Consider the following 23,575-nt stretch of genomic DNA (forward strand, 5'->3'; position numbering starts at 1 on the left):
GGAGGTTAAAATTTTTTCACCAAAGGTGGCCTCTCATAACCTCCGACCAGTGGGTTCTCCAAATAGTGCGGTGCGGATACGCCCTGAATTTGGCCTCCCTGCCTCCAAATTGTCCTCCGGGAGCTCAATCTTTCAGCTCCCATCACAAGCAGGTACTTGCAGAGGAACTCTCCGCCCTTCTCAGCGCCAATGCGGTCGAGCCCGTACCACCCGGGCAGGAAGGGCAGGGATTCTATTCCAGGTACTTCCTTGTGGAAAAGAAAACAGGGGGGATGCGTCCCATCCTAGACCTGAGAGGCCTGAACAAATTCCTGGTCAAAGAAAAGTTCAGGATGCTTTCCTTGGGCACCCTTCTGCCAATGATTCAGAAAAACGATTGGCTATGTTCCCTGGATTTAAAGGACGCATACACTCACATCCCGATACTGCCCGCTCACAGACAGTATCTCAGATTCCGCCTGGGCGCACGGCACTTTCAGTATTGTGTGCTGCCCTTTGGGCTCGCCTCTGCCCCACGAGTGTTTACAAAGTGCCTCGTGGTGGTAGCGGCCTACCTACGCAAGCTGGGAGTGCACGTGTTCCCATATCTCGACGATTGGCTGGTCAAGAACACCTCGGAGGCGGGAGCCCTCCGGTCTATGCAGTGCACTACTCGACTTCTGGAGCTGCTGGGGTTTGTGATAAATTACCCAAAGTCCCATCTCCAGCCAACACAGTCTCTGGAATTCATAGGAGCTCTGCTGAATGCCCAGACGGCTCAGGCCTACCTTCCCGAAGCGAGGGCCACCAATCTCCTGGCCCTGGCCTCGCAGACCAGAGCGTCTCAGCAGGTCACAGCTCGGCAGATGTTGAGACTTCTGGGTCATATGGCCTCCACAGTTCATGTGACTCCCATGGCTCGTCTTCACATGAGATCTGCTCAATGGACCCTAGCTTCCCAGTGGTTCCAAGCCACCGGGAATCTAGAAGATGTCATCCGCCTCTCCACCAGTTGCCGCACTTCACTGCTCTGGTGGACCATTCGGACCAATTTGACCCTGGGACGTCCATTCCAAATTCCGCAGCCCACGAAAGTGCTGACGACGGATGCGTCTCGCCTGGGGTGGGGAGCTCATGTCGATGGGCTTCACACCCAGGGTCTGTGGTCCCTCCAGGAAAAGGATCTGCAGATCAACCTCCTGGAGCTCCGAGCGATCTGGAACGCACTGAAGGCTTTCAGAGATCGGCTGTCCTACCAAATTATCCAAATTCGGACAGACAATCAGGTTGCAATGTATTACGTCAACAAGCAGGGGGGCACCGGATCTCGCCCCCTCTGTCAGGAAGCCGTCGGGATGTGGCGTTGGGCGTGCCGGTTCGGCATGCTTCTCCAAGCCACGTACCTGGCAGGCGTAAACAACAGTCTGGCCGACAGACTGAGCAGAGTCATGCAACCGCACGAGTGGTCGCTCCATTCCAGAGTGGTACGCAAGATCTTCCGAGAGTGGGGCACCCCCTCGGTGGACCTTTTCGCCTCTCGGACCAACCACAAGCTGCCTCTGTTCTGTTCCAGACTTCAGACACACGGCAGGCTAGCGTCAGATGCCTTTCTCCTTCATTGGGGGACCGGCCTCCTGTATGCTTATCCTCCCATACCTTTGGTGGGGAAGACCTTACTGAAGCTCAAGCAAGACCGTGGCACCATGATTCTGATCCCGCCCTTTTGGCCTCGTCAGATCTGGTTTCCTCTTCTTCTGGAGTTGTCCTCCGAAGAACCGTGGAGATTGGAGTGTTTTCCGACTCTCATCTCGCAGAACGACGGAGCGTTGCTGCACCCCAACCTTCAATCCCTGGCTCTCACGGCCTGGATGTTGAGGGCGTAGACTTCGCTGCGTTGGGTCTGTCTGAGGGTGTCTCCCGTGTCTTGCTTGCCTCTAGGAAGGATTCCACTAAAAAGAGTTACTTTTTCAAGTGGAGGAGGTTTGTCGTTTGGTGTGAGAGCCAGGCCTTAGAACTTCGTTCTTGTCCTGCACAGAACCTGCTTGAATACCTTCTGCACTTATCAGAGTCTGGTCTCAAGACCAACTCGGTAAGGAATCACCTTAGTGCGATTAGTGCTTACCATTATCGTGTGGAAGGTAAAGCCATCTCTGGAGAGCCTTTAGTAGTTCGATTCATGAGAGGCTTGCTCTTGTCAAAGCCCCCTATCAAGCCTCCCACAGTGTCATGGGATCTCAACGTCGTCCTCACCCAGCTGATGAAACCTCCTTTTGAGCCACTGAATACCTGCCATCTGAAGTACTTGACCTGGAAGGTCATTTTCTTGGTGGCAGTTACTTCAGCTCGTAGGGTCAGTGAGCTTCAAGCCCTAGTAGCTCACGCTCCATATACCAAATTTCATCATAACAGAGTAGTGCTCCGCACCCACCCAAAGTTCCTGCCGAAGGTGGTGTCGGAGTTCCATCTTAACCAGTCAATTGTCTTGCCAACATTTTTCCCCAGGCCGCATACCCGCCCTGCTGAACGTCAGTTGCACACATTGGACTGCAAGAGAGCATTGGCCTTCTACTTGGAGCGGACACAGCCCCACAGACAGTCCGCCCAATTGTTTATTTCTTTCGACCCTAACAGGCTAGGGGTCGCTGTCGGGAAACGCACCATCTCCAATTGGCTAGCAGATTGCATTTCCTTCACTTACGCCCAGACTGGGCTGGCTCTTGAGGGTCATGTCACGGCTCATAGTGTTAGAGCCATGGCAGCGTCGGTGGCCCACTTGAAGTCAGCCACTATTGAAGAGATTTGCAAGGCTGCGACGTGGTCATCTGTCCACACATTCACATCACATTACTGCCTCCAGCAGGATACCCGACGCGACAGTCGGTTCGGGCAGTCGGTGCTGCAGAATCTGTTTGGGGTGTAAATCCAACTCCACCCTCCAGGACCCGAATTTATTCTGGTCAGGCTGCACTCTCAGTTAGTTGTTCTTCGTAGGTCAATTTTCTGTTGTACCCTCGCCGTTGCGAGGTTCAATTGACCTGGGTTCTTGTTTTGAGTGAGCCTGAGAGCTAGGGATACCCCAGTCGTGAGAACAAGCAGCCTGCTTGTCCTCGGAGAAAGTGAATGATACATACCTGTAGCAGGTGTTCTCCGAGGACAGCAGGCTGATTGTTCTCACCTACCCTCCCTCCTCCCCTTTGGAGTTGTGTGTTTCATCCTTCTTTTGCTAGTCATTCAACTGGCGGGAGCGGTCGCGCACGGGCGGGAAGACGGCCGCGCATGCGCGGTGGGCGTGCCCTGCGTGCCGACCGTCCCGCGAAGCTTTTTCCGGTTGGTGGGGGCTGCCGCGGACGTCACCCCAGTCGTGAGAACAATCAGCCTGCTGTCCTCGGAGAACACCTGCTACAGGTATGTATCATTCACTTTTTCAGTCATCGGAACCCTCGGTCCGAAGGGATTGACGCCCTGGTGCTCCTGTGGCCACCTCAGGAGTTGCTTTGTGTTTCCTGCATAGCCGTTGGTGAGTCGGGTAGTGCAGCGAATCAAGCAGCACTCAGGACCGTTGATTCTGGTGGCTCTGACCTGGCCACATCGCCCTTGGTATGGAGACCTAGTTTAGCAGTGCAGAGTCCGCTCTGTCTAGGGGTACTGTTGTTTCAGGGCCCAAACGTGATGCCTGACCATCTTCTTTCTCGCTTACGGCTTAGCTCTTGAAAGGAACAGGTTGAGGAAAAAAGGTTTTTCGCCCAGAGTAATTGATACTATGTTAAAGTCACATAATTTTTTGCTTCCTGGCGCGTGTGGTGAATTTTTGAGAATTGGTGCCAAGAGCAAATTAATTCCCTTTGCGCGTCTCAGTTCCAGAAGTGCTGGAATTTTTGCAGGATGGTTTGGATAGGGGGCTTGTTCTGTCCTCTTTGAAAGTGCAGGTGGTGGCATTGGCTTGTTTCTGGGGGAAGGATCAGGGGATGTCCTTAGCTGCTTCTGTGGATGCGGTCCGTATTTTGTGGGAAGAAAAACTGATCTGTCCCCCGCAGCATCCAGTGGTCCCTTCGTGGGATTTGAATCTCATTTTGGAGGCGTTTGTGGGTCCTCCTTTTGAGCCGTTGGACTCAAGTACTTGCAAGGACTTTACCCTGAAGACGTTTTTTTTTTGGTGGGCATTGCTTCAGCCCAGAGGATTTCGGAGCTACAGACTTTGTCCTGTAGAGTTCTTCCTGTCTTTTTCTAAGGCAAAGGGTTCGCCGAAGCCCATGCTGTCCTTTTTGCCCAAGGTGGTTTCGAATTTCCATGTGAACCAGGGCATTTCCTTGCTGGTTTTGGGAGATATGTCGGGAGATTCGACGGTTCCTTCATTATTACCTGCAGAGGACGCAGGATTTTCGTGCCTCGGATAGGTTGTTTGTGTTGTTTGGAGGACCTAAGAAAGGAGTGGCTGCTTCTAGAGCGACCATAGCCAGGTGGTTGAAGGAGGTGATTTCCTCAGCCTACTTGCTCAAGGACTGCGATGTGCCACCGCTGCTTAAGGCGCATTCCACTCGGGAGGTGGCTTCCTCCTGGGCGGAAAGCAGTTTGCTTTCTTCGCAGGATATTTCCAGGGCTGCTGTCTGGTCTGCTTTGCATTCTTTTGTGAAGCATTATAGAATTGACATTCAGGCAAGAGAGGATGCAGGTTTTGGCACAGCAGTTTTGACCTCTGGTTTTCGGGGACCTGCACTTAGATGTTTTACTGCTTTGGTACTTCCCAAGTGTCTTGATCGGTTTGGAGGGTCGCTGAGGAATGTGAAATTAGGCCTTACCTACTAATTTTCTTTCCTCTAGACCCTCCAGACTGGTAAGAATCCACCCTGTATTTAGTTCTAGTGGGTGTGTCTAGGCATTCCTGTTTTGAGCCTGGGTTTCACTGTGGCTGATGCATAGACATAATATTCAATACTGGTCTAGTAGTAGCCAGGTGTGGTTTTCTGGCATTTGACCGGTGCAGCTCTGGGTGCTTGTTGGCGTTCGGTCTGCAGAAGCACAATCATGTTTGAGTGGTGGTTCCATGAACAGGGTTTTGTGAGGTTATTTCTTGTTTTCTTCTCTGCTTTATCTGTATACTGGCTGATTTGGGTTCTGCACAGGTTACATTTACAGAGTTCAAAGGTTAGTGTTCTCAGTCTCCCTTTGCTGGTAGGCGTGCATAACCCAAGCGTATTGACTGGTCTGGAGAGTCTAGAGGAAAGAAAATTAGCAGGTAAGGCCTAATTTCACCTTGCTTCAGACAACTATGTGTGTAAACATGCTAATAAATTATCTAGCAGTTTCACAGTGTGCATTAAGTTTCAGCATTTCAAGGATGAGGTGTCATAACAGTCATCTTAGCCCAACTGTATTTCTGTCTGTGAATCTACTGCACTTTGATAATGATTTCTGGTATATAATGTTCTCCGAGGACAAGCAGGCTGCTTGTTCTCACGACTGGGTTGACGTCCGCGGCAGCCCCCACCAACCGGAAAAAGCTTCGCGGGACGGTCGGCACGCAGGGCACGCCCACCGCGCATGCGCGGCCGTCTTCCCGCCCGTGCGCGACCGCTCCCGCCAGTTACTTTTTTTCCGCGACTGAGAGAGTCGTGTTTTTGCAACTCTCTCGTTTCAGCCGCCGGAATTTTCGACCGCGTTTACGCGGGTCGTCGCTCTTGGCCTTTTCGGCCTCTTCTTCTTTCGTTTCGTTTTGTTATCCAAAAAAAAAAAAAAAAAAAAAAAGAATTTTGCGCGTGTGGAGCACGCGCTCCTCCCTTTTCCCTCGCTTTCTAGCGGGGACGCCTCGTTGCGGCCTAGTGGCCGCTCGGTCGGTTTCAATTTTCGTGGTGTGATTTTAGCCACCATTGCCGACTTTGACTTCGCCGACGCGATTTTTCCGTCGATGTCCTCGAAGGTCCCGAGTGGATTTAAAAAGTGTGGTCGCTGCGGCCGGCCGATCTCGCAGACCGACACCCACGCTTGGTGCCTCCAGTGCCTCGGGCCGGAGCACAATCTCAAGTCGTGTGCTTTGTGTCTCGGTCTCCGGAAACGGACTCAGGTTGCGAGGCAAGTTCTGCGGGACCGTCTTTTTGGAACTTGCGCCGGCCCCTCGACGTCGACCTCGACGGCATCGGTATCGAAGGCCGGTTCTTCGGTACCGGTATCGATGCCCGAGACATCGGCACCGATGGCAGCGACCCCAGGAGAACAGGTCCCGTCGGCCCGCCGGTCCGCCGGCGAGAGTGGGGTAGAGAGACCGCGTGGGCAGTCGGCCCCGGTCACTCCCTCAACTCGTGAGCCACGGGACCGAACCCTGTCGGACCCGGTACCTCGAGACCGAGGGGGATCGACCTCCTCCTCCTCCATGCCCTCCGGCACCGGTGACGTGCACCGGAAGAAGGACAAGAAGCGCCGTCACCGGGAGCCCTCGGTGCCTGAAGAGGAGTCGACGCCGAAGCGTCATCACAGAGAGGAGAGATCTCCGTCGGTGGTGGAGGTACCGACGCGTCGGGGTTCCGGCACCTCGGTGCCGTCTCCTGGCCCCCAGCAGCTTCTGGCACCGACACCCTTACCGGCCCCACCGCCTTTCTCGGCAGCGGGCCTGGACGAGTGCCTCAGAGCCATCCTTCCGGGGCTCCTGGAAGGGCTGATGCGCCAGGCTGTGCCGGCGCCGGGGGTGCTTGCGCCCTCGGCGCCGATGACTGTGGCGCCGGCGAGCTCTAGCCCGGCGCCGGGGCAGTCGACACCGCCGCCGCTTGCGGTGCCGGTCTCGACAGCCACGCAGGTGGAGTCCCCGTCGACGTCGATGGAGGGAGCTCCGTCCCCGCCGGCGCGGGAGTCCACCGCTCGACGACACCGAGGCCTCGGTGCCTCGACGTCGAGCCGGGCCCGGTACCGGACTCAGCTACATGAGCTAATGTCCGATACCGAGGATGAGGACTCGTGGGGGGAAGAGGAGGACCCGAGATATTTCTCCTCAGAGGAGTCTACGGGCCTTCCCTCGGACCCCACGCCGTCACCGGAGAGGAAGCTCTCACCTCCTGAGAGTCTCTCCTTTGCCTCCTTTGTGCGGGATATGTCTATAAGCATTCCCTTTCCCGTGGTCTCTGTGGAAGAGCCGAGGGCCGAGATGCTCGAGGTCCTCGACTATCCATCACCACCTAGAGAGTCCTCCACGGTACCGCTGCACAATGTCCTGAAGGAGACGCTGCTCCGGAACTGGGTGCGACCATTAACTAATCCCACCATTCCCAAGAAAGCAGAGTCCCAGTACAGGATCCACTCTGACCCAGAGCTCATGCGGCCCCAGTTGCCCCATGACTCAGCGGTCGTGGATTCTGCTCTCAAGAGGGCACGGAGTTCGAGGGATACCGCCTCGGCGCCCCCGGGGCGGGAGTCTCGCACTCTGGACTCATTTGGGAGGAAGGCCTACCAGTCCTCCATGCTCGTGACCCGCATCCAATCTTACCTGCTCTATATGAGCATCCACATGCGGACCAATGTGCAACAGCTGGCGGACCTGGTCGATAAGCTCCCGCCGGAGCAGTCCAGGCCTTATCAGGAGGTGGTCAGGCAGCTGAAGGCGTGCAGAAAGTTCCTGTCCAGGGGGATTTTTGACACCTGTGACGTGGCATCTCGTGCTGCGGCCCAAGGTATAGTGATGCGCAGGCTCTCATGGCTGCGTGCCTCTGACCTGGACAACCGCACCCAGCAGAGACTGGCTGACGTCCCTTGCCGGGGGGATAACATTTTCGGTGAGAAGGTCGAGCAGATGGTGGACCAACTGCATCAGCGGGAAACCGCTCTCGACAAGCTCTCCCACCGGGCGCCTTCAGCACCCGCCCCCACGGGTGGGCGTTTTTCCCGGGCACGGCAGGCTGCACCCTATTCTTTTGCAAAGCGTAGGTACAACCAGCCGGCCCGAAGGCCTCGTCAGGCACAGGGACAGCCCCAGCGCGCTCGTTCTCGTCAACAGCGTGCGCCTAAGCAGCCCCCTGCGCCTCCACAGCAAAAGCCGGGGACGGGCTTTTGACTGGATCCACGGGAACATAGCCGCCCTACAAGTGTCCGTACCGGACGATCTGCCGGTCGGAGGGAGGTTAAAATTTTTTCACCAAAGGTGGCCTCTCATAACCTCCGACCAGTGGGTTCTCCAAATAGTGCGGTGCGGATACGCCCTGAATTTGGCCTCCCTGCCTCCAAATTGTCCTCCAGGAGCTCAGTCTTTCAGCTCCCATCACAAGCAGGTACTTGCAGAGGAACTCTCCGCCCTTCTCAGCGCCAATGCGGTCGAGCCCGTACCACCCGGGCAGGAAGGGCAGGGATTCTATTCCAGGTACTTCCTTGTGGAAAAGAAAACAGGGGGGATGCGTCCCATCCTAGACCTGAGAGGCCTGAACAAATTCCTGGTCAAAGAAAAGTTCAGGATGCTTTCCTTGGGCACCCTTCTGCCAATGATTCAGAAAAACGATTGGCTATGTTCCCTGGATTTAAAGGACGCATACACTCACATCCCGATACTGCCAGCTCACAGACAGTATCTCAGATTCCGCCTGGGCGCACGGCACTTTCAGTATTGTGTGCTGCCCTTTGGGCTCGCCTCTGCCCCACGAGTGTTTACAAAGTGCCTCGTGGTGGTAGCGGCCTACCTACGCAAGCTGGGAGTGCACGTGTTCCCATATCTCGACGATTGGCTGGTCAAGAACACCTCGGAGGCAGGAGCCCTCCGGTCCATGCAGTGCACTATTCAACTTCTGGAGCTGCTGGGGTTTGTGATAAATTACCCAAAGTCCCATCTCCAGCCAACTCAATCTCTGGAATTCATAGGAGCGCTGCTGAATTCCCAGACAGCTCAGGCCTACCTTCCCGAAGCGAGGGCCACCAATCTCTTGGCCCTGGCTTCGCAGACCAGAGCGTCTCAGCAGATCACAGCTCGGCAGATGTTGAGACTTCTGGGTCATATGGCCTCCACAGTTCATGTGACTCCCATGGCTCGTCTTCACATGAGATCTGCTCAATGGACCCTAGCTTCCCAGTGGTTCCAAGCCACCGGGAATCTAGAAGATGTCATCCGCCTCTCCACCAGTTGTCGCACTTCACTGCTCTGGTGGACCATCCGGACCAATTTGACCCTGGGACGTCCATTCCAAATTCCGCAGCCCACGAAAGTGCTGACGACGGATGCATCTCGCCTGGGGTGGGGAGCCCATGTCGATGGGCTCCACACTCAGGGTCGGTGGTCCCTCCAGGAAAAGGATCTGCAGATCAACCTCCTGGAGCTCCGAGCGAGCTGGAACGCACTGAAGGCTTTCAGAGATCGGCTGTCCTGTCAAATTATCCAAATTCGGACAGACAATCAGGTTGCAATGTATTACGTCAACAAGCAGGGGGGCACCGGATCTCGCCCCCTGTGCCAGGAGGCCGTCGGGATGTGGCGTTGGGCGTGTCGGTTCGGCATGCTCCTCCAAGCCACATACCTGGCAGGCGTAAACAACAGTCTGGCCGACAGACTGAGCAGAGTCATGCAACCGCACGAGTGGTCGCTCCATGCCAGAGTGGTACGCAAGATCTTCCGAGCGTGGGGCACCCCCTCGGTGGACCTTTTCGCCTCTCAGACCAACCACAAGCTGCCTCTGTTCTGTTCCAGACTTCAGGCACACGGCAGGCTAGCGTCGGATGCCTTTCTCCTCCATTGGGGGACCGGCCTCCTGTATGCTTATCCTCCCATACCTTTGGTGGGGAAGACCTTACTGAAGCTCAAGCAAGACCGCGGCACCATGATTCTGATAGCGCCCTTTTGGCCCCGTCAGATCTGGTTCCCTCTTCTTCTGGAGTTGTCCTCCGAAGAACCGTGGAGATTGGAGTGTTTTCCGACTCTCATTTCGCAGAACGACGGAGCGTTGCTGCACCCCAACCTTCAGTCTCTGGCTCTCACGGCCTGGATGTTGAGGGCGTAGACTTCACTGCGTTGGGTCTGTCTGAGGGTGTCTCCCGGGTCTTGCTTGCCTCTAGGAAGGATTCCACTAAAAAGAGTTACTTTTTCAAGTGGAGGAGGTTTGTCGTGTGGTGTGAGAGCATGGCCCTAGAACCTCGTTCTTGCCCTGCACAGAACCTGCTTGAATACCTTCTGCACTTATCAGAGTCTGGCCTCAAGACCAACTCAGTAAGGAATCACCTTAGTGCGATTAGTGCTTACCATTATCGTGTGGAAGGTAAAGCCATCTCTGGAGAGCCTTTAGTCATTCGATTCATGAGAGGCTTGCTTTTGTCAAAGCCCCCTATCAAGCCTCCTACTGTGTCATGGGATCTCAACGTCGTCCTCACCCAGCTGATGAAACCTCCTTTTGAGCCACTGAATACCTGCCATCTGAAGTACTTGACCTGGAAGGTCATTTTCTTGGTGGCAGTTACTTCAGCTCGTAGGGTCAGTGAGCTTCAAGCCCTAGTAGCTCATGCTCCATATACTAAATTTCATCACAACAGAGTAGTGCTCCGCACTCACCCAAAGTTCCTGCCGAAGGTGGTGTCGGAGTTCCATCTTAACCAGTCAATTGTCTTGCCAACATTCTTCCCCAGGCCGCATACCCGCCCTGCTGAACGTCAGTTGCACACATTGGACTGCAAGAGAGCATTGGCCTTCTACTTGGAGCGGACACAGCCCAACAGACAGTCCGCCCAATTGTTTATTTCTTTCGACCCTAACAGGCTAGGGGTCGCTGTCGGGAAACGCACCATCTCTAATTGGCTAGCAGATTGCATTTCCTTCACTTACGCCCAGGCTGGGCTGACTCTTGAGGGTCATGTCACGGCTCATAGTGTCAGAGCCATGGCAGCGTCGGTGGCCCACTTGAAGTCAGCCACTATTGAAGAGATCTGCAAGGCTGCGACGTGGTCATCTGTCCACACATTCACATCTCATTACTGCCTCCAGCAGGATACCCGACGCGATAGTCGGTTCGGGCAGTCGGTGCTGCAGAATCTGTTTGGGGTGTAATCCAACTCCACCCTCCAGGACCCGAATTTATTCTGGTCAGGCTGCACTCTCAGTTAGTTGTTCTTCGTAGGTCAATTTCTGTTGTTTCCTCGCCGTTGCGAGGTTCCATTGACCTGGGTTCTTGTTTTGAGTGAGCCTGAGAGCTAGGGATACCCCAGTCGTGAGAACAAGCAGCCTGCTTGTCCTCGGAGAAAGGGTATGATACATACCTGTAGCAGTTGTTCTCCGAGGACAGCAGGCTGATTGTTCTCACCTACCCTCCCTCCTCCCCTTTGGAGTTGTGTTTTATACTTTATTGCTTGTCATTCAACTGGCGGGAGCGGTCGCGCACGGGCGGGAAGACGGCCGCGCATGCGCGGTGGGCGTGCCCTGCGTGCCGACCGTCCCGCGAAGCTTTTTCCGGTTGGTGGGGGCTGCCGCGGACGTCAACCCAGTCGTGAGAACAATCAGCCTGCTGTCCTCGGAGAACAACTGCTACAGGTATGTATCATACCCTCTTTCTGAATACCTTAACAGTCAACAGATTGAAGGTGCTGGGAATAGGAGAGGAGGATGTGGGCATGTTTGTGCTGTATATTCCTTGTATCATGGAGTAACACATTTTAGATGTTGCATGCTTCCTGTCTATTTTCTATCATCTCTCACTATACTTCCTCTGACCAGACTCAATGAACATACTGGACCCAGAAGATGAGGAGGAACACACACAAGAGGAGGACAGTAGCGGAAGCAATGAAGATGAGGATGATAGTCAAGATGAGGAAGAAGAGGAGGAAGAGGAAGATGAGGATGATCAGGTTTGGAGAAAAGGAAATTACCTCTGGAGATGTCAGTCCTGATTTTATATGATTACTTTATTTCAAAAAGCCTGCACAATCTACAATCTTAAGCATGGTACACAAATATATAATAGAATGTGAAACAAAAAACAACACTAGATTAGAATACGTACAACATCAAACAATCTAGTTGTCGTCATCCTCGCTCACATAATTAGTTACCGGTATGTGAAGGTATTTCTACCTTAACTTTAACTCCTTGATCCCATTGCAGTTAACTTATTGAGTCTCAGATGAAAATGGTTAATATCGAGTTTGTAACATTGGGAAAACTTAATAATAAAAAGTATATTTTGACCTCTGGTGGTGGTATGCTTTCTCAGGTCACTGGGTATTGTCCTTTTACCTTCTTTTGGTCATGTGGACTTTTCTTTCTCAGGATGATGAGGAGGGAGAAGGGGATGAGGATGATGATGATGATGGTTCAGAGATGGAGTTGGATGAAGATTATCCAGACATGAATGCATCACCACTGGTGCGCTTTGAGCGTTTTGACCGGGAGGATGATCTCATTATTGAATTTGATAATATGTTCTCCAGTGCAGGTAAGTATCTCATGTCCTAGGATTTTGGCCAAGAGCTATACTGAGCGTTGGAATTATTTGAAGCCTAATGACATCTTCTATTGACATGCTTTTACCAGTCTGAACATGTTCATTGATTTAATCTGTATAATATGCAACTTCTCTTTCTGCTTCCAGCTGATATCCCTCCATCACCAGGCAACATTCCTGCTACCCATCCGTTGATGGTACGGCATGCAGATCACAGCTCCTTGACCCTAGGTAGTGGGAGCTCCACCACACGCCTGGCACAGGGCATTGGGCGCAGCCAAAGGACCCTCCGACAATTGACAGCCAATACAGGGCACACTATCCATGTCCACTATCCTGGAAACAGGCAGCCCAATCCACCCCTAATTCTGCAGAGGTGAGGTTCTTGCTTCATGTTCTTGGTTCACCAGCTATAGACTTTTGTGTTCACTTTTGCTCTTAAACGCCAGTAAATACAGTGATGTGAAAAGGTCCTTCCCCCACCCCCAAAATTTTCTCCTATTTCATATATGTCACACTGAATGGTTTCTGATCTTCAAACAAAATGTAATATTAGACAAGGGAACCTGAATAAACACACAACTGTTGTTTTGGGGTTTTTTTAATTACCGCATTTATTTTAGGAACAAAGTTTCCAACACCCTGCCTCCTTAGTTACTCAATCAGCCAGTTGACCAAATTTAATTGATAAATCAGATTCAGCTGATTGAATGCAGGCTTGATTGCAGCCAGCTCTGTTGAATCTAAACCTCACTATATTTTCAGCATTTACCATGATAGTGAAGTAATCAACACATATTTTCTACAAGAACGCTATGCCAGGATAAAAGGAAATTGCAGAAGACATGAGAAAACAATTTTCTGAAATATCAGTCTGAGAAAGGTAACAAAGCCATTTCTAAGCTCTGGGACTCCACTGAACCATAGTGAGAGTCGTTATCTCCAAATGGAGAAGACTTGAAACAGTGGTGATTTTTCCCAGGAGTGGCCAGCCTGCCATAATTACTCCAAGGGTGCAGAGACAAAACATCCCAGAAGAATTTCCTTGAATGGGTCCAAAGCAGTATTCAACAGTAATACTTAAACATACTGTTCCATAACTACAGATTCAATTTACACAGATCAATATAAAATAAACAGGTCAATTATATACAGCATCTACTAAGTATTTCTAAAACAGAAACATTTTAAGATTCTTACAAAATAAGCCATAGGAACTTTCTAATCTTAGATCTGATGGTAAAGAGTTCCAGAAATGAGTTTCCTGATAGGAATATGAGTGCTCATGGTTACGTTTAGATGTTAATATGTTTAAAGGCTGGGTATATAAGAAGATTACTTTCCTTAATTCTAGATGTCAAATGAAAAGTAATGGTTCAACAAATCATATAAGTAAACAAAACTGAAGGCCTCTCTAGCCTCAGGCTAAGGTGAGTATTCATGACTCCACAGAAAGAAAGAGACTGTGCAAAAATGGGATTCATGGGAGAGTAGCAAGGCCAGAATCACTGCTATCTAACAGCAGTTCTTTGTATCGCTCCATGGTGCAACTGCATCTTAAAAAAGATATAGTGGAATTAGAAAAGGTACAGAGAAGGGTAACAAAAATGACAAAGGGAAGTAGGGTTAAATGGTCAGTATTCTCAATGGAGAAGGGTAGATTGTGGGGTTCCCCATGGGTTTTTGGCTGTTCTTGTGGCAGTCCAGAGAGAAAATGTCTTCAAGGGCGTTCTTGCCTTAGGCAGTTTTGCCTGTTAGTCTGTCAGTGCACAAAGCAACTGTTTGTTTTTATTGTGTTCACAGCCATTATGTCTAAGCCGGCGAGGTGTCGGTTTTGCGCGAAGCGCGGCGTTGAAGTGAAAGATGGCCAATGTAAATTTTGTGGGAAGCCTACGTTGTCAGTGCTCTTGCCCCCCCCCCCCCCCCCCCCCCCCATGCTTTCCCCTGAGTCAGCGGAGGTGTTGGGCGGCGATTTGACCGCACATTCCGGGCCGGCAATGGCGGGGCCGGTTTTGGTGGGAAACGCGGCCATTTTGGCTATGCATTCTGTTCCGGTGCCGGAGGGACCCGTGTGTGGCGGGAAGCACGCCTAGTTTAGCCGCGAATCACGCGATGGACCTGCCGCCTCGGGAGCGAGGGGGGTCCTTCGTGGAGACTGCGGGAAGTGTTGTTGGGGGCTTCAGCAGCGTCGGGGGGGGGGGGGGGGTCTGGTTTTCCCCCTGAGTTTGTTTGGTCTCTGTATAATGCTTGGAGAGCTGGCCCCTCTCAGGCTGTTTGTTCCCCAGAGGCTGCTAGCTCAGTGGGAGTTAAGCGCCCGCGGGTGGATATTTCAGAGCCTATGGAGATACTTTCTCTGCCTGGGATGGACGTTTGGAGTGACCCAGGAGAGGAGGATCTCTTAGATGAGTCTGAGGATCAGGATGGGCTAAGGCCTGGGGAAGATTCTTCAGTGGTTCGCATTTTTCATAAGGAGGAGTTGTTAGAGCTCATTGATCAGGTGATCTCTACTTTGAAGTTTGCTCCGGTGGCCACTCCCTCTGCGGAGGGACCCCAGGTAGATCCCTTGGTTAAGGGGATTCGGAGAGCCCTCCCGTTCCTTTCCCATGAATTCAGACATTAGAGACATGGTTTTTCAGGAATGTTCTGTGCCGGAGGCTGCTTGTAAGGTGTCTAGGGCTGTGGCGCAGCTGTATCCCTTGCCTCCGGAAGAGTTGACCCTGCTGAAACCACCTACTGTGGATGCGGTGGTTACAGCGGTTACTAAAGCTAAGGCCATTTCGGTGGATGGTGGTACAACCTTACGTGATCCTCAGGATAGGAAGCTAGAGTCCTTTCTGAAGCGCAGCTTTGATTTGTTGGCTTTGGCCTTGCAAGCCTCTGTGTGTGGGGGCTTGGTAGCCAGAGCTTGTTTCCGTTGGGCGGAGAAGCTCTTGGATGAGCCTGCGTTAGATAGGACTGGTTTGGTTCAGGACCTGGCCAAATTGGAGATGGGGTCTTCATTTTGGGGGACACCCTTTATGATTTGCTAAGGGCTTCAGCTAAGAATATGGCTCTGGCAGTGACGGCTCGCAGGGCTCTTTGGCTTGGCGGCTGGGTGGCAGATGCGGCCTCTAAAGCAAAGTTGTTCTCTACCTTTCAAAGGTTCTATGTTGTTTGGAGAGGACTTGGATAAACTGATGAGTGGTCTTGGGGTTACCAAGGTCTCATGGTTGCCGGAGTTACGGCCTAAGGCGGCTAGTCGAGGTGGTTCGGCTAGAGGTCGGTTTAAGGACACAAGGCGATACAGGCAGATTTGTATCTCCTAAAAGCTGTTTTTCCAGTGGACGCAGTCCTTTCGGGGGGGGGGGGGGGGGGGGGGGGTCATCGGGAGGTCGGGACTCCTCCGGAGGTGCCGGAAATGGTAATAAGTCCTCTTTATGAAGGTGTGCGGGTCCAGCCTCTGGTGAAGGTCGGGGTGCGCCTTCGTCTGTTTTATCAGGGGTGGGCCCAAATTACTTCAGATCAGTGGGTGCTAGAGGTCGTTTGCGATGGTTATGCTCTCGAGTTCGAGCACCCGCTGCCGGATCTGTTTCTTCCCTCTCCTTGTCACTCTCGAGTCAAGTTAAAGGCTATTCAAGAGACTCTGGGTCGCTTAATCCAGTTGGGAGCTGTGGTACCTGTTCCTCGGCACGAGCAGGGAATGGGTTGTTATTCCATTTACTTTGTGGTGCCGAAGAAGGAGGACCAGTTTCGACCCATTTTAGATCTCAAGAGGGTCAATGGGGCGCTCAAGGTGCCATCCTTCCGCATGGAGACTGCGCTCAGTCATAGTGGCTGTTCGTCAGGGAGAATTTCTCATGTCACTGGATCTCATGGAAGCGTTTCTGCACGTGCCGATTCGAGAGGCCCATCAGCGTTTCCTTCGTTTTGCTGTTTTAGGGAGGCACTTTCAGTTCTGTGCCCTGCCTTTTGGTCTGGCGACGGCTCCATGCACCTTCTCCAAGGTAATGGTGGTGGTAGCAGCGGCTTTGCGGAGGCAGGGAATTCTGGTGCATCCGTATCTGGACGACTGGTTGAGCCGGGCGAAGTCTTGGGCTCACAGTGTTGCGGCAACGGCTCAGGTGGTCGTGTTTCTGGAATCGCTCGAATGGGTAGTGAATGTAGTCAAAAGTCAGTTGATCCCATCGCAGAGTCTGGAGTACTTGGGAGTGCGGTTTGACATGGCAGTGGGTCGTGTTTTTCTGCCAGATTCTCGGATCGCCTCTCTTCAGCAGCAGGTTCAGCTGTTAATGTCCGTTCAGAGTCCATTCAATGGAGATGTTCACTCCTTTAGGGATTACTGTTTGAAGAATGAAAATCCATCTTTGTTCCCTCTGAGTAAACGTCATATATCTCCTTTCCGTGTTCCCTATGTCTGAGTAAACGTATATCGTTCATCTGCCCTGACTGTATTATACAATTTGATATACAGGTAAATTGTTAATGCAAGCAATCCTGAGCTTTGAGATCACCTTCAGTGTGACTGCATTAGGCCATCTTAGTCTACAGAGAAGGCAAGATTGCTTACCTCTAATAGGGGCGCTCTGTAGACTTCAGGCTAATGCAGGCACACCATCCCTCCTTCTGTTTCGTCTTTTCTTTCTAATGTAATGTATATCTAAATCATAAGCAGTCGGTGGCCCAACTGTTTGGGGAGGCTAAAGGGGGTGTGGTTAGGGGTGGGGCCAGGGGTGGAGCTTAAATCCATAATTGTCTGATAGCACACAGAAAAAAATAAAAGTCACAATACCTTTTATTAAATTTAGATATTAGATATGTATCATATGTCAAAGAATAAAGTGGTTGCTCAACTGCAAAACACTATGCACAACTTTGTGCAAAAACACACTCAGAACCTTACTGTACCATAAATATTACACTGGGCAGAACTTAATACACCAATATACTACCCATACAGAAAATGCAGACCATCAACAATATGAAACAAGGGATCATAATATCACAATTCTCATGTACAGCCACAAAACACCCTAATTCATGTTTAATGTGGGATAAAATGCCATAAATAAATAAATATAAACTTTTAATGTTGAGCACCTGATTCTCAAAGTGGACATATTCCAAACACTATAATGAAAATAAAATTATCTTTTCTACCTTTGTTGTCTGATCATGCTGGCCCAGTATCCGATTCTGCTGCTATCTGTCCTCTTAACTCCATTTCCAGGGCTTCCTTTCCATTTATTTCTTTACTTTCCACCTTTCTTCTTCATTTCTTGTCCTACATCTGTAAGTAAAAGGTGGGTCCTCCGCAGATTTGACTGTCCAGTGGATCCAGCTTCTGCCTATTTTCTCCATCCATGTGCAATTTTTCTCCTCTTTTCCTTTTCCCTCATCTCATCTCCTTCCTCTCTCTTCCCTCCCCTCCCCTCTATGTCCAGCAATTTCTCCTCTCTCCCTGGGGCCCAGTCCTCCCATCCATGTCCATCCATGCTCCTCTCTCCCCTGCCCCCTCCATTCATCCATATTCAGCAATTCCCCTCTTTCCCTGATCCCTGCCAATCCCATCCATGCGCCTCTCTCCCCTGCCCCCCTCCATTCACCCATATTCAGCAATTCCCCTCTTTCCCTGAGCCCTGCCATCCCAATCATGTCACTCTCTCCCCTGCCCCAACTGCTCACCTTCTTCTCCCCCCAAGATCCCTTTACTCTTTTTTTTCTTTCAAATTTACCTCCGAGTCTGGCAGCGCAGCATCACTGAAAGCGCTTCTGTTCGCTCAGTGACCCGCCTTCTTCTGATGTCATGACGTCAGCTTCTTCTGACGTCATGACGTCAGAAGAAGGCGGGGCACTGAGCGAACAGAAGCGCTTTTACTGGGAGCGCTTTCACTGACTCTGTCGCTGCGCTGCCGGACTGGAGGTAAATTTAAAAGAAAAAAAAAAAGGAAACGGATCTTGGGGGAAAGAGGGCAGGCAGTTGGGACGAGCGTCGTCGTCATCAGGATCCGATCTTCGAAGCCTCCGATACCGGGCGCCTATGATCTAAATGTATCTAGTTTGATGATCAGACTGGAGTGGCAGGAACAGTGTGAGATTCAGAACAAGCTCATGAAATACTTTGCCAGGGCATTATAGAGAAGTAGTCTGTCGGCAGTTGTCTGATGATGTCTTTCATCGTGTCTGCAATAGGCTGTCTATTGAGAGCTTCTGTTACAGTTAAGCAATCTTGCTGTCAGTACAAGGTTCTCCCATTCTGCCTCTTGTTGGACCCATGAGTCTTCACAAAGTGTAACAGCTGCAGTAGCACCACATCTACACTGAAGTCTTCAAAAGTTTAGGTTTAGTGTTAAATTCAAAATCAACAGTAGTCACTATTCAGATGCTAGAATTTATAACAACACTAGTCACTACTCAGATGCTAGAATTTATAGGAGTGCTGCTTCACATGCTAACTACCATAGCTTCCTTACTACAACAGAAAGCAGATGTGATAATCTTGTCAAAATATTTTTACAGCTGCAAGCATTGGCAAAAAGATTTTGCGATAGCTGGGATACATGGTTGTGACAGTACATGTTACCTTGAAGCAATTGTATTTTTAGAGAAACTCAGTAGTGGTTAAAGTTCCAGTGGAATCAACATTCTCAACCCCTTTCACACAAAGTATCAATAACTGAACCCTTAAGTCTGGCAATGCAGTGGTGGAAGAAACCATCCCACCTCCTCTGAGGGAAAATGTTTCATCCTCATGTGATGGATGTGTCCAGCACAGTTTGCGACACACATTTGGGTTGTCTTAAAACATAAGTTTCTTGGACAACTGCAAAAAAGTCACTATATGCATTTCGTCTGAAATTAAATGCAGAAAAAACTCAATGCCTGATACTCACCTCCCAATACAACACGAACGAATTTACCGCTATAAACACACCAAAATTAAACCTTCCAATCTCAGAAACGCTAAAAATCCTTGGAGTCACTATCGACCGCCACTTAACACTCGAAACTCATGCAAACAATACAACCAAAAAGATGTTCTACTGCATGTGGAAACTGAAAAGAATAAGACCATTCTTCCCAAGATCCGTCTTTCGCTGCCTAGTGCAATCCCTCGTATTAAGCCATCTGGATTACTGCAACTCACTATATGCAGGATGCAAAGAGCAAATACTGAGGAAACTTCAAACAGCCCAGAATACAGCAGCCAGACTCAACTTCGGAAAACCAAAATATGAAAGTGCAAAACCCTTACGAGAGAAACTACACTGGCTTCCACTCAAGGAACGCATTACTTTTAAAGCTTGCACATTAACCCACAAAATCATTCACGGCGAAGCTCCAGCCTACATGTCTGAGTTAATAGACTTACCACCCAGAAACGCCAAAAGATCATCCCGAACTTTCCTCAACCTCCACTTCCCAAATTGCAAGGGCGTAAAATACAAGACGCTACACGCGTCGACCTTTTCTCACGTGGGCACGCAGTTCTGGAATGCACTACCGCGCAACCTGAGAACGATCTACGAGCAAACCTCCTTCCGCAAATTATTGAAGACCCATCTTTTTGAAAAAATTTACGGAAAGAACCAAAACACATAAAGTCCACACTCACTGTTCACTAATGCATCAATACATCCACTTCTGAACTCTCATCCCCCGTAATCTCACCTCACTCATACCTTTATTCACAGAAATATGAATACCATACAAAATGCCCTTTTAGCTTCCCGCAGTCTCCTTCCAATGTTTCAAAGTTTTGTTCCAGTGTTTATATTCCTTAACAACACTTTGATTGTCTCGCATAACTCTTCACAATGTAATCCATTACCAAGTTGCAACAAATTGTATTTCCATCTTTCATATCGTATTGTAAGCCACACTGAACCCGCAAAAAGGTGGGAAGATGTGGGATACAAATGCAATAAATAAATAAATAAATATATTGATCACCTAGAACTCAGAATAATTTTCTGTGCCCTTTGGACATCTATGGATTGAATTACCAACACTATCTTCAAAGTTTAAATGGACTTTCAAGTGGCTATGTTTTATAGCATCAAGTAGAGACACAAGGGTTCTTTTGGCAATGTTAGGTGTAAAGATTATGATAACTGGCAGTCAATATGGAGGACATTTTCTTTGATCTCTTTGAGGCCTTTTTTCCTGTTTAGTAGAATTATTGCAAATTATTTTGTAAGTCATTTTGAAGCAGCAGATACTGTGGTTATTGGTGAACATTTTTCATAGCCACTTAACCTCTCAAGAGATCATAATCAGTTGCCAGGTAGACCCTCACAAATGGTCTTTAGAGATTGATAGACAAATCTTATATAAGATGGGGAAATCCACTGGTAGATCTGTTTGAAATTGAGCAGAAGAAGAAATTGTCCCTTCTTTTTGTTCTTGTCACTTGAGTTGCAGTTGGATGGCACCAGACACATTTGTGATCTTTTGGGGAAAAAAAACTGTTGTACATTTTCCTCCAATCTCACATATATGACTATTCAAAAAGAACAAGACTTGACACAATTAGTAGTATCATACTGGTCAGGCAGATTTTGTTTTCTTTGCCTGCAGTAGTTAGCAATAGAGCCTCCTTTGCCACACTTAAGTCAATTGATCCTAATCTTGCTTGCTAACCCTATAAGCATGGATACTGAAGGCTTTCCTTATTGAACAGTTTGCGAGATACAATGTTTACTGAAAAGATTTCACTAGGGAATCCTGTAACCTTAAATGGCAAAGATTTGTGTCACAGAGCAGATTATAGAGAGGACACCTTCAAATGCTTCCTGATTTTCTTCCAATATCACCTTTACCTTTTTGCAAACTAGAAAAAATGAAAACTTTATTCTGCAACTGGGGAGTCAGCATCTGTGTGGCTGTAGAGATCCTTGCTGTTTATGGAGAAAACTTGTTGCTTACAGTAATGGGTGTTCTCTGAGAACAGCAGGATCCCACAGCCACATAATCCCTTCCTTCCTTCCTTCCTTCCACCCACCCAAATCGAAGCTGGCTAAAGAAATAGACTGAAGGGAACTGTCACTGGATGGAGTGTGACAATACTCACACTGTCTAAGACTCTTGCTGTTTTCTGAACTCTGGGAGGCTAAACATGACCTGGCTCCATGCCAGTGACTCGTGTGACTGCTTCTGTCAGACTGCTGTAAGGATAAAACTTTCAGGCTTCTATGCAATTAACTTTGTATTAGAAAGCTGTGCTAAGCTTCAGTGCAGTGTTCTAATGCATGATTTTAGAAAAAAAAAACCTGTATCATGATGTAGTAAACTAGTGGCATGCAGAATACCTTTGCATTAAAAATTTGTGCTGGCAGAAAAAATAATGCATGCTGCCATGGTAATATGCAGCTGTTTGCTGCGTCAAGAGTAACATGTCTCCTTGTCCATTCATGAGCAGGGATAGATGACCCAGTGAACTCTGGAAAACCCAATGCCCCTGTCCCATCTCATGAAAATATTGGAAGACTGAAGTGATGACAGTTTGTTTCTCATGTTAATTTCCCAATTCCTCAGCAACCCTCCAGACTGGTCAAGACGCTTGGGTTATGCATGCCTACCAGCAGAGGGAGACTGAGAACACTAACTTCGAACTGAGTACATATGACCTGTGCCTAATCATCTATCTCCAGTATTTTCTCAGTCTCAGCAGAGGGTAGACATGCAGCCTCTGCAGCTTGTCCGGTCTGGTAGGATTTAGATCCCTTGTTGGGAGATTAGCTTCAGTTTTCCTTGGGAGCCGTGTTTAATCCCTGTGCCTGGAATTCTGTGGTGTGCGAGGGGTTGGTAGGTCCGGTGGGGCCTGCCATTGTCCCCTCTGGGTTGTCACACCCGGGTGGCCGGGTCCCTCCCCCTGTCTGGCTCTCCCTTTTTGGGCAGCGTTGTGCCTCGGCTGCAGTGTTAATCCTGCAGCCTTGAGTGCCGAATAGCTCTTAGCAGCAGCAGGGCTCAAATAAAGTTTGAAAAAAAGAAAATAAAGCACACCACGTGAAGAGAGCTGCAGGAGCTGCACTCTGGTGGTCCGGAGTTGTTCAGCTGTTCTGGGAGAGCTGAGTTCGTGTGTAAGCGCCGGTGAGTGTTTCCCGTGTGTCTCAATGATGGTTTGGGGACCCAGCCTTTGGTTTGCGTGGGGGCTCGCTTACGCTTGTTTTACCAGAGGTGGGTCCAGATCACGTCAGACCAGTGGGTGCTGCAGATAGTGAGAGACAGGTACGCGCTAGAGTTCGACGGTCCCCTATCCGACTTCTTCCTCGTATCTCCCTGTCATTCAAGACGCAAAGCAAGAGCAGTGCGTGCTACTGTGTCTCGGTTGATCGCTTTAGGGGCGGTAGTGCCTGTCCCTCCAGTGGAAAGAGGAACAGGTTGTTATTCCATTTACTTTGTGGTCCCCAAAAAAGAGAGGGTTCCTTTCGGCCCATTTTAGACCTCAAGAAGGTCAATGCGGCTCTGAAGGTTCCTTCTTTTCGGATAGAGACGTTACGCTCAGTCATTGTAGTGGTTCAAGGAGGAGAGTTTCTGACCTCCCTAGACCTGACAGAGGCTTACTTGCACATTCCCATTCTAGAGGCGCATCAGCGTTTTCTTCGCTTTGTGGTTTTAGGGAGACATTTTCAGTTTCGTGCGCTTCCGTTCGGTCTGGCTACAGCTCCTCGCGTTTTTTCCAAGGTGATGGTGGTTGTGGCGGCAGCGCTATGTCTACAGGGCGTTTTGGTTCATCCTTATCTGGACGATTGGTTAATTCGAACCAAGTCAAGGTCGGAGAGCAAGGAAGCCACGGGCCGGGTGGTGACCTTCTTGCAATCGCTGGGTTGGGTTGTCAATCTAGCCAAGAGTCACCTGGTGCCGTCGCAGTCCCTCGAGTATCTGGGAGTCCTTTTCGACATGAAGAAAGGCCGGGTGTTTTTGACAGCTTCTCGCATCTCCAAGGTGCAGGATCAGATCCGGCAGTTCCGAGCGCAGGGAGCGCCTTCGACTCTGGCGTATCTTCAGGTGTTGGGTCTGATGACAGCGGCAATAGAGGTGGTTCCGTGGGCCAGGGCCCATATGAGAGAGTTACAGAGAGCTTTGCTGACTCGTTGGTCCCCTCAGTCCCAGTGTCTGGAGGAGAGACTCCTGCTGTCGGGGGTTGCCTGTTGCAGCCTTCGCTAGTGGCTCCACTCTTCGAATCTAGCGAAGGGCATGCCGCTGGACACTCCAAATTGGGTGGTGCTGAC

General features: G+C 50.1%; 1 protein-coding gene across 1 annotated transcript in view; it reads left to right on the forward strand.

The window, feature by feature from the left end:
• The window catches only part of HUWE1 (HECT, UBA and WWE domain containing E3 ubiquitin protein ligase 1), a 1,034,695-nt gene that overhangs the window by 661,984 nt on the left and 349,136 nt on the right, over positions 1–23,575 (forward strand). The window contains 3 exon segments of the mRNA XM_030194273.1: positions 11,636–11,769; positions 12,191–12,356; positions 12,513–12,741. Of these exon segments, the coding sequence (XP_030050133.1) occupies positions 11,636–11,769; positions 12,191–12,356; positions 12,513–12,741 (529 nt within the window).

Source organism: Microcaecilia unicolor, chromosome 2 (genome assembly GCF_901765095.1).
Source record: "Microcaecilia unicolor chromosome 2, aMicUni1.1, whole genome shotgun sequence".
NCBI classification, from domain to species: domain Eukaryota; kingdom Metazoa; phylum Chordata; class Amphibia; order Gymnophiona; family Siphonopidae; genus Microcaecilia; species Microcaecilia unicolor.